Raw genomic sequence first — 11,596 nt, 5'->3', positions numbered from 1 at the left:
ATCATCAAAAGACACAATTCTTTTATTTTTTTTAAGGTTTCTTAATTGTGAAATACAGTTTTCAAAAACTCACCTTCACACTTGCCTTCTGTAAACTGATTCTTGATTGGAAAAGACTAAGTTTAGATCTGTTATAAAAACCAGAAAAGTATGGTTAATAAAATTATCAAATTTTATCATAAAGTGATTAAATATTATAACTATTACATTTTTAAAAGTTACCCTTTTCCACAACACTGTTTTAAGTGAACTAAAAAAATGGAAAACCAAGATCAATGATTATTTTCCTTTATTTTACTACAGGAAGAATGTAATGTTGTGGTGAAACAGGAAATACTGATATTAATAAAATAAAATATCCTGAATGACCAAAAAAATCAACGAGGTAAGTCCAATATAATGGTAGTTCACAGAAAACAAGAGTCATCAAACTATAGGTAATTCCCATATTTTACAATTACTCATACTTTAGTTCCTCCAAGGAAGCTAAACCCGGGAATAACCAACCTATGGAGGCAAAGATTAGTGGCTTTCAGGGAGGTGTGTGACAGGCTGCAACAATGTCATGATGCAATTGACAGTATGATAGTGACCAGGCTCTAGCAAGTCCTTAATTCCAATATTTCTCACATTAAAAGTTCTTGTTTGGGTGCCTGCCTGTGTGCCCTCTTCACTCTTAGTATAGTATTTGCAACACAATGAGAAAGTACCTGGGCTCTCTGCCCTATATGGGTTTTTTTTATTTGATTAGTTTAAGGATGTGCAATACTTCATTTTAAATCGCCTATTCATGAACAGTTGGATTGTTTCCAACTTTTTGCTTTGATTTATTAAATTATTTATTGTAAATATTTTTTTCTTTATTGATTAAGATATTACATGTGTCCTTATCTCCCTACTACCCCCTCCACTTCCCCAACTCATGCCCTCACCCTCCTGGTGTTTGTGTCCATTGGTTAAGCTTATATGCATGAATTCAAGTCCTTTGGTTGATCTTTCCCTCTTACCCCTGCCATCCCCTACCTTCCAACTTTGACAGTCTGATTGATGCTTCCCTGTCTCTGGATTTGTTTTTGTTCATCAGTTTATGTTGCCTTATATGGATTTTGTTGTATTTTGTTTTCTCCCAAACTGATGTCATGATTTCCCTCAATCCCGTTTAGTATGGGAGGGGAACCATAATCTAACAATTAGTAGTAAAAATATGTTGGCGTTACCCAAACAACCAAAGATAACAAAAAGAAAGTCAATAGACAACTGCTAAGAAACAATTAATACTCCTACAATCAGTGAATTTTGAAGCTGCAAAGTTTGTCTTAACTGCAGTGTCATGGTGATTGCCATGGAGAACTCAGCGTAGGTGTTGGCAGCTGTGCCATAACATGAAGTGCAGACCACAGGGCAAGCCAGTCCCTGCAGAACAAAGGGGATGAGGACAGCAAAAGCAGCCTCTCACTTTTCTGATAAGAGAGAAACATTTAAGGATGTGCATTAAATCAGGGAAACAGTATATAGTAAATATATTTCCTGGTAACATTAAGTACTTTATGAATATTCAATTACCATCCCTTGGTAGGACATATACTTCCCAGGAATCCTTAAATTTTCACAAGATAATTATGAGATTGTTTAATTTCTTGCAGATAAAAACATATTAGGAAGACACCCCCAACACCTTACTAGTCTGTACAAGTGTTCATAACCTTTCTGATTTCATGACTCAGAGTTCAGACCCCTAGATTTTGTATCAGTGAGCACTGAATGGAAGTTTTACCTCTCCTTACAGACCTCTTCAGAGTCCCATTCTAGGATACAGGCTTATTTTTTCTTAAAAACTTTTTTCCCCCCTCAAGTTGTCATTGCAACTCTACTGCTTGCTTCATTAGCTCTTGCTATTACCAAATGCCAGTTCCTTCTTTTCCTAATTATTCTTAAAAGAATGAATTTGTAAATCACAAATACGGATGTAAAATTCACAAAGTTGTTCAAAGCAGACATTAAAAAAAAAGTACATATTTTAGAATTTCACAAAAGAGAAAAACTGTGCCAGAGGCAGGGCCTCTACACTGAGGTCAGTGTCCACGGTCCCTTCCTCAACGACACGCTGAGGACCAGGGATTCCCAACTACAACTGACTTAGAGTCTAGCATGAGAAAAATAAAGCTCTGAAACCCCGATATTCAGACACCATACCAACTTTAACTAAGATTTCAATACAGCCGAGACCGGTTTGGCTCAATGGATAGAGAGTCAGCTTGGGGACTAAAGGGTCCCGGGTTCGATTCCGGTCAAGGGCATGTACCTTGGTTGCAGGCATATCCCCAGTAGGGGATGTGCAAGAGGCAGATGATCGATGACTCTCTCTCATCGATGTTTCTAACTCTCTATCCCTCTCCCTTCCTCTCTGTACAAAAATCAATAAAATATATTAAATAAAAAAAAAAGATTTCAATACAATATTCATTTTCTTTAGATAATTTAATTTAATGTAAAAACTGATTAATCAAATCTTCTCATTTGGCTATATGAAGTAAAATCATTTAACATAAAAGAAAATTTTGATCTGAAGTACTTTTATAGGTCAGATGAAACCAACATAACCTAAGAATGAGTCTATGCCCCGTATTACTGGAAAACAAAGGATTGGCAAAAATAACATTTATTTGCATAATCACTTTTCCACAAATGCTAAAACATACTTTGCCTCGATGTCAGCTTTCTCTCGTACTGCATGAGCCATCTGTTCAGTCTCAAAGTACTTCTTTTTGCCTTTAGCTAAATCTTTCACTGTCTCTTGTAATTCAGTTTGGATCTTTGTCAACTGGTCCACACACTGTAAAATAAAGAGTTCAATTATTATGATTTTATTTTCAGGCTTACATAAAGTTAGTTTGTCCCAACAACTATGCACTATCCCTTTAGGATGGAAACCCAGGAGAAGAATCAGCACTCCTGGTCTCCTTCAAATTGCAAATCAAAATCCAGTGAACAGCTGACACTCCCACTTCAAGTAATGTATGATATAGTGTCACAGTTTGCTAAACAGCTTTGTCCTGGAAAATAACCTGAGTGCTGATGACTGACAATTCATTATGCTTAGCACTTTCTGGGCATTTTTACATTTAGTTCTTGAAACAACTCAGTGATAAAATTATTCATATTATTAGTCCCATTTTAAGATGGGGATACATATAGGTTAAATAATTTACCCTAAGTCATACAGTGAGGAAGTAATTATATCATTTACCATGTAACCTATTATGGTATCTACTCCAGTTTTGTGATAACTACGTTTTTAAGGTCTAATATAGAGATACTTTATCTCAAAATAGTAAGCTTTTAAAAATATTGATATGTCATTTACTTAATATATAATTCACATTTTAAAAGTATATAATGCAGTGGTTTTTAGTATATCCACAAGGATGTAAAACCATAATCACTAAACATTTTAAACAACCAAAAAAACCCCACAAAAAACAAAAAACAAAAAAACTCGATACATTTACAAGAAACTCCCCATTTCCCCCTACCATAGCCCCTGCAACCACTAATCTACTTTCTGTTTCTATGAATTTCCTATTCCAGATATTTCATATCAATGGGATCATAAAATATAGGCCTTATGTCTCACTACTTTCACTAAGCATAATGTTTTTAGGGTTCATCTATGTAATACCAAGCATTAATGCTTCTACACTTTTAATGGCTAAGTAATATTTCATTGTAAAGCTATACTTAAATAAGTAAGGTTTTTTATCTTGCAGAAAAATATTTCTACTTAATTTTAAGTTCGTATCACATACAAACCTCTTGTTTAATAAATAATACCATGACAACCTGACAATCCCAGAGAGAAGTAATAAACATTCCAATAATGCCATGTTTGCAGGTGTGAAGAGCAGAGAGAGTGCTCCATGGCTACAATTAGATGTTAAGAACACAAACTGAAGCATGGTCTGAAAGATACAATTGTGTTTCATTGGAAAATGAAATCAATTATTTAAAAGAGGAATCAGGAGTAAGGCATATATGTCTATAATGTTCATCCAAACAAGTTTGGTCTCAGAAAAACTAATCAATGAAGGGAAGCCCAAGAGTCTATAGTGAAATATACGCAATAAAAGGGTTTGCTAATCTACTTTGAGAGGAAACTAAACATAGTAGTTGGTCAAAGGTTTTCCAAGGGGATTACAGCCATGTGAATAGGGAGGGTCTCTGTATGTCCACACAAATGGAATACCACGGGTACCTATACATGAGCACATATGCACACGCACACACACATGTGCATGTGCACATACACACAGCCACTCCTTACTTCCAATCCTTTGAAGAACAACACAGCTCTCCTCAGTCATGGGCGACTAAACATCTAATGAAGATTACTTAATTCATTTTCATCTACCGTATAAAAGGGTATTAATTAGAGCTACCATATAACCCAACAATTCCTTTCCTGGGTATCTACCTGAAAAATTTGAAAATATTTATTTGTAAAGATATATGTAACCCTATGTTCACTGCAGCATTATTCACAGTAGACAATATGTGGAAACAACCTAAGTGTCCTTCGATGGATGACTGGATTAACCAAATGTGGTACATATGTATAATGAAATATACTCAGCCATAACAAAGGATAAAATACTAACATTTGAGATAATATGGATGGATTTTGAGTGTATCATACTAAATGAAATAAGCCAGAAAGAACAGTACAAGAACCATATGATTTCACTCATATGCAGGATATAAAAGAAAGCAACAAATGAACAAATAAAATAAAATAATTCATAAACATAGACAAGAGTATGGTGGTTACCAGAGAGGAAGAGGCTGGTTGAAGAGGGTAAAGGAGATAAAATATATGGGGACAGAAGGAGACTAGACTTTGGATGGTGAGCACACAATGCAATATGCAGACGATACACCAGAGAACTGTACACTTGAAACTTACATAAATGTTATTGAACAATGCCACCCCAAAGGCTATTTTCTATATGAACCACAGTATCAGATGCACAGTGATAGTTCATATCTTTAAAAAGATTCTCATAACTCTTATAAAACTCTGGTTGATTCTATTCCTACTTTCTTTCCCCCCCTTTACATATGTTTCTAAGATACTAGTTATTAAACTACTAGTGACAGCCTATGTTTACACTGAAGAGATCACTTATAATCCTTTCTTCCCCTACAACCAAATGTTCTCCATCACCCAAGTGAACTATTTCAAGACAGAGTAATTAGGGTTCTTCTTCAAAGGAAAGTGCTCTCTATGTAGCAAAATACCAAAAATATTTATTTTTTAAAAAGTCATCTAACTTAATTTGCAAAGGAAAAGATTACCTAGGGTTTTCTTTTCAACTTCTAAAATAAATTTCGTCTGTGGGAATCCACTTTTCTGGGGTGGACTAAGTTACATACTTAAAAAGAAGCTTAATGTTGCCTATGTTAAGAAAAACCCAACTCTCCCCAAGAGTTATCAGCACTGAGCAGATAGAATTGAGTTTATAAGTTTACATTACAGCTAAGGGATCATACAGAATGATGACAACTTGAATATTATAATTTAGATCGTAGTAAAAAATTTTTTTTAAAGTATGACCTCTGAGTATGACACAGAAAGAATATAGATAGAGAGATAGATGGAGATAGGACAGGTAGACTTGCTAATTACTTGAAAGCAGAAATAAAAATAAAAGTAACTTGGGCCAATACATCAAGTCCTATAAACTAATAGGTTCTCTGACCTAGTAGTCATGTCCTGGAAATTTACCCTAAAAAAAAAAAAAAAAACTTAAAAGAACAAAGTTAACTTTTATTGCAGATTATTGGTATGATTAAACAGAGGAATGATGAAATGAAGTAGCACAAATGAAAAATTCATTCAGAAATAATAAAAAATAAGCACAAACGTTGTATAGAAATATGAGGAGTTTCAGTCAAGATGGAGGTATAGGTCAACACGCTACTAGAAACCTCCATAATTACCTCAAAATTACAACTAAATTACAGAACAACCCTCATTCAGAACACCTGAAATATGGCTGAACAGAAGTCCTACAACTAAGAATATAAAGAAAAAGCCACACCAAGATGGGTAGAAGGAGCAGGATACGGAATGGGCTGGACCTACACCATGTGTGGTGGTTAAAAATCAGGAGAAATTTCTCAACTTCAGAGGTCCTCTGCTAAGGAGCGAAGGGTCCCAGGGGCCCCACATCAGAACCCCCTACCTGGGGAAAAGTTCCAGTGCCAGGAAGAAAAGTCCCTATAACTTATAGCTGTAAAAGTCAGTGGGGATTGAGGCTGAGGAAGACAAAGGTTGGCTGGAGTCTCAGGCAGTTCCTCTTAAAGGGCCCAGACTCACCTGCTCTGAGCTCCAGTGCTGGGGCAGCAGCTCCAAAGGCACCAGGGGAAAAACTGAACTGCCTGACTCTAGGGCAAAGGCCAAGGGGAAGCTTTCTCCCAGACAGCGGTGCTGGAAGAGGCCATTGTTCCTGTCCTGAGCCCTAACTCCACAGAGCCATATATCTGAGTCTCCATCAGCTAGGCTTACAATCAATGTTCACCCCAACCTGGTGATTCCCTGAGACCCTGCCCCACCCAACTTGTTATTACTAGTGGCTTTGCCATACAAACAGCTTTTCTTGGCTCATACTTCAGACTTTTCTAAAATCTCCCAAATAGCAGCATCTGGCCTCTGTGTGCTCCTAATTCCAGGCCTAGCACTAGTGGTAGCCAGCCTCAGAAGAAAAAGAAAAAGAATATGTAGACGGATGGTTTAGTTGTTCCTATATGGAGTTAGTTGTCATAAAGTTTGGGAGGTACAATTGGAGAAGCCAATTGCAGTGGCCATCTGATGCTTTTGTTTGTGAATGTTTCTTTGGGGACCGACCCATCTCCATTTTCCTTTGGAGAATCTCTCCCCATTTTTAGTCCATGTACTTTATGTGAGGATTGTAACTCCTGACGGAGTGGGTGGGGCTGTGAGCCAAGATAACCCAATGAGTTTCAATTCTGGTGGTTTTGTTGGAACTACTAGGAAAATGGAAAACATGGAATGGCTAGCTATAAGATTTTAAAATCTGGCACTTTGGGGGCCACCTTGTGGAAAGAGTTGCTAAAGAATGAAGCCAGCTGAGACTGGTTTGGCTCAATGGATAGAGCGTCGGCTTGGAGGGTCCCGGGTTCGATTGCGGTCAAGGGCATGTACCTTGGTTGCAGGCATATCCCCAGTAGGGGGTGTGCAAGAGGCAGCTGATTGATGACTCTCTCATCAATGTTTCTCTCTATCTCTCTCCCTTCCTCTCTGTATAAAATCAATAAAATATATTAAAAAAAGAAAAAGAAAAAAAAGAATGAAGCCATTGGAAAAAGTAGAGCTAATGGATGGGAAGAAAAACTAAATTTTAATATTATTATTTGAGCACCTGGATCCACCCCACCTGGATTCCATCCATGTTGAAATTTATAAGCGAATACATTTTCATCTTGGCTTAAACCAGTTTGAAGCTGGTTTGTGTCATTTATAATCTCAGAGTCCTGACAGTTATGCCTAATATGCACCTAATGTTTAACAATTGCTTACGTGAAACATAAACATGATTATCAGCTAAAATATAAAAAAAGTTAATTCACATATATGGGGTTGTCAAATCTCACTAAACATTCTTTGCTAAGGAATGTTGGTTATTTTCAGGTCAGAGACTATTCTACCAATGGAAGAAAAAAAAGTAACAGAGGTAAACTCTTTCAAAATATTCTGATCGTGAAAAAGGTGGGACTTTCCAGTAATGGAATTAGATTTGTTGAGTGCACTGGCTATTTGAAAAATGGTATTGCCAGTTAGGAAGTTACAATAGTATTCATTTTCTGTCTTTTCTCAGCATGCACAAATGGATCCACACACACATACACACACACACAATATTTTCTTTAAAATCAAAAGCACTTTTGGTCAGTGGTTATATAATTTATTCACCATATTGTTTTAAAAAAGGTCTTTGATCAAAGATAAAACAAATGCATTCTTGTAACATCTGTTAAGATCAACTGATATTACCTGACTTCTCGAAAGAGATTAAAATTTTATATACACACAACATACACTTAACATAGTTATTATGCTTTGACAAAAAGAAAGGACAATTTTTGTTGCTTTTTGTTTGTACAAAAGTTCTGAAAATCCAACTGACAATTAGAATCAAAATACTGGCCGAAACCGGTTTGGCTCAATGGATAGAGCGTCGGCTTGGGGACTGAAAGGTCCCAGGTTCGATTCCGGTCAAGGGCATGTACCTTGGTTGCGGGCATATCCCCTGTAGGGGGTATGCAAGAGGCAGCTGATAGATGACTCTCTCTCATCGATGTTTCTAGCTCTCTATCTCTCTCCCTTCCTCTCTGTACAAAATCAATAAAATATATTTAAAAAAAAATACTGGATGGCTTCTGAAACATTATATTTTTAAATAATTACCTTAATATTTTCTAATCTAAAGTATTGATAATTCCATAAGAAAAATTTAATTACTTCTTAGGTGTCATGATAATCTCTATTTTTATAACTCTATTTCCAAAGATGACACAATTCAATAATCTATTTTCAATAGCAAGCCTTTCATAAAAATCATATTTAATAATGATTTTTCTGTGAATTTTTAATTTTTGCATAATTAAAGAAAGGCCCATTTGAAAACTTTTACTTTTACATAACCTATATAATTAAACTTTAGAGCATATTATTTTTGATAATTTTTGGTAATAACTTTATATTTTGTCAAAAAGTATCAACTTCTTTTAAATCATTATGCAAAATGGCTTAAATTGAAGATTTAAGACTCAGTGAAATTAATAAATTTTAACTATTTTAATATATAACAAACTATTCCAATGTTGTAAAACTAAGATCTATTTACTTAAGCTAACTTGAAAATTAATATTTAAGTATTTACAGAACTTTAAGAATGTCCAGATTAAATTTACACTCACCAATGTCAGTTAATAAAATACTGTAGTTAGAAAGTACATGTTGTAATCAGAAAACCATGTTGAAATCAGAATCGTGACCAAACAGGAAATCTCAAGTATTAAATGCAATTTAATATAATCTTGCAGATTACAAATATAACACCGAGATATTAAAATGCATATAAGAAAAGGACAAATAGAAACAATACCCTTTTCAGTTGCTGTTCTTTTAAGCTTCTCACTGTCCTTGCAGGCTCAGAAATGAAGTTTTTATAGTTTTCACATATATTGATCCGAGACTGGGCTACCTGCATTGTTCCCTCGAGAAAAGATTTCCAAACAGGATACATGCTCCTAAGTTCAAAGAGGGACAGAAAAGCATTAGGTAGGGAAGAGAAAAGTTGTCTAATCTTTTTCTTACAGGTTAACACTGACAAACAGAAAGAATGTTGTCTTTATAGTTAAAAGTGCGTTTATTCTTGTTTATAGGGAGCACTACCTTTAGAATTCATAAATGGAAACACCGCATATACTCTATCTCTCTATGGCTTAACAATTGGCTGCTTTGATTAATTAGTTATTCAGATTACTGGTGTAAAGTGATACAAGGATTGCAATTCCAGACAAAGCTAACACTATAAAAATCAGTCAATAATTCAGCCTGTAGGACTTTCATAGTCAGGATCATCATTGTGAATATCAAGTGATTTTATATCAACAAGGTATTTCCTTAATTTTATAGATGAAGTAACTGAGACTCAGATTTAGAGAATTAAATCACACAAGAATGCAGCAGTACTGAAATACAAATGAAGGATAGGTACATTCTATTTGAACTACACCATTACTACTCTCTCACACAAACTGATGTAGCTAGTGGGGTTGGAGAACAATTGCTCATGTGCTGGAGAAGTCTATTTGTCTGACAAAAGAAGTCTATGGTATCAGTGCTTAACATCTATTTCTCTGTTGTAATAATGCGTAGCCAGCATCACACTGTGGCTTGGCGTCATTTCAAGCAAATCCTATTACCTTTGCTTGATAAATGTGCTCAGCAATCTCTTGGTAAAGTCAAATACTTATGCACCTGTGTTTTTTTTATAGCCAACTTCCTTCTCAAACCTTCTCTTCTACTTTGCTAAATGCCTTAGCCAGTTCTAGTATGACCTTACACTATCAACATATCTTATATCAGAATAATGGATGGTAACTTGTTTTATAAAATGAGATACATGCACTGATAGATTACAACATTAATCTCCTCAAATTTCCTTTCTGATGTCTCGTGATTTTCGACTATAGCAATGTATAGGGCCATATGCTACTTGAAATGCTAGCTGGGGAGGGTCCAATGGATGATTTGTGAAAACAAAAGAAAAATTAGCTGGGCCCCCATCATAATTAGAACTAAAAAAACTTGAAACTATTTTTCAACCAAGAAAATAATTAATTTGTGTAAATAATTAGTTTTTGTAATATGTCAAATGAATCAATTTAGATGAAAATATTCATTTATTTAGATAAAAAATAAATGAATCTTTGGAAAAAAGATTCAGTGTAGTGTGCTAGCAAAAACTATCAGCATAAAAGCACTGATGGAGTTAAAGAACAGCAAAATCAATTTCCTCAAAGGCCTTACTGCATAACAATCAATGCAACCTGGGTGTGAACTCACACAGGACCTCCAAAGCAGTCCAAATAACTGATTTCCTCAAAGTATCAAAAGCTCAGTACTATGTTATTATAATCTATTAATTTATGTTAAAATACATTTCTAAATCCTAATAAAAACAAGAAAACGTATTTTGTTAATCTCACAAAAATAGGTATAATTTTAATTCATTCACACCAGATGGCTATTGTGTTGGTTGTTGTCACTTTTTAAATTTAACAATCTAAGGGAAAAGAGGTCAGCACCCCTGACTAAATTGTTTTTAAAATTTTTGCAGCGCATCAATGTGCTGCAGCACAACAGTTGGAAAACGCTGACCTAGATGGCTGTAGTTCATCCTTCAAATCTTGGCTTAAATGCAGCTTCCTTAGGAAAGTCTTTTATGATCACCACCAAGCCGACCCACAAACTCAGTCAAGTCCCTCTCTGTTATTTGTTCATTTGTCTTGAGCATTTTCCCTTCAATTATAAACAGTGTTATGTAATTGCCTGTCCTTCTCACTATATTGAAAATTTCATGAAGGCAGGGGTGTATGTCTTTCTCACTATTACATTTCTAGGACCTAGCACATGGCCTACCATTTAGAAAGATTATCATAATTATGCAATGAATGAAAAAAAGAAATGGGTGAATATATAAATCCATTTTATATATTCATTTTACTGTACAATGAGGCCTATACAATAAAAAAATCTCATTATACAGTTTAAAAGGATATCTTTATAGAGTAACAGATCTATAGTAGGCAATCATATTCTCAACAGTGAGATACCCTGGGAAATACAGAATTCAGTTACTAGTTTGTCAGAAGACCTGGGTTCAAGATCTAGTTTAAGCAATATAATTATATGTAACTTTTCACTTTACTTTCAGTTCCCCAACTAGCAAACAAAGCAATAACAAAAATACCTGCACAATGTAACTCACAGGGCTATTTTAATAATTAC

The 11,596-nt window shown here is 35.0% G+C and overlaps 1 protein-coding gene across 2 annotated transcripts in view; it reads right to left on the bottom strand.

Annotated features, from left to right (window-relative positions):
* The window catches only part of FCHSD2 (FCH and double SH3 domains 2), a 160,116-nt gene that overhangs the window by 73,465 nt on the left and 75,055 nt on the right, over positions 1 to 11,596 (bottom strand). For both annotated transcript variants that reach the window (XM_084894182.1, XM_084894183.1), the window contains 3 exons: positions 9,186 to 9,330; positions 2,700 to 2,833; positions 74 to 128 (listed from right to left, as the gene is read on the bottom strand). In XM_084894182.1, coding sequence (XP_084750308.1) covers positions 74 to 128; positions 2,700 to 2,833; positions 9,186 to 9,330 — 334 coding nt within the window. The remainder of the gene's footprint in view (positions 1 to 73; positions 129 to 2,699; positions 2,834 to 9,185; positions 9,331 to 11,596) is intronic.

Source organism: Pipistrellus hanaki (genome assembly GCF_964339955.1).
Source record: "Pipistrellus hanaki genome assembly, chromosome: 9".
Taxonomy (NCBI): domain Eukaryota; kingdom Metazoa; phylum Chordata; class Mammalia; order Chiroptera; family Vespertilionidae; genus Pipistrellus; species Pipistrellus hanaki.
This window is presented reverse-complemented; position numbering and strand designations above follow the sequence as displayed.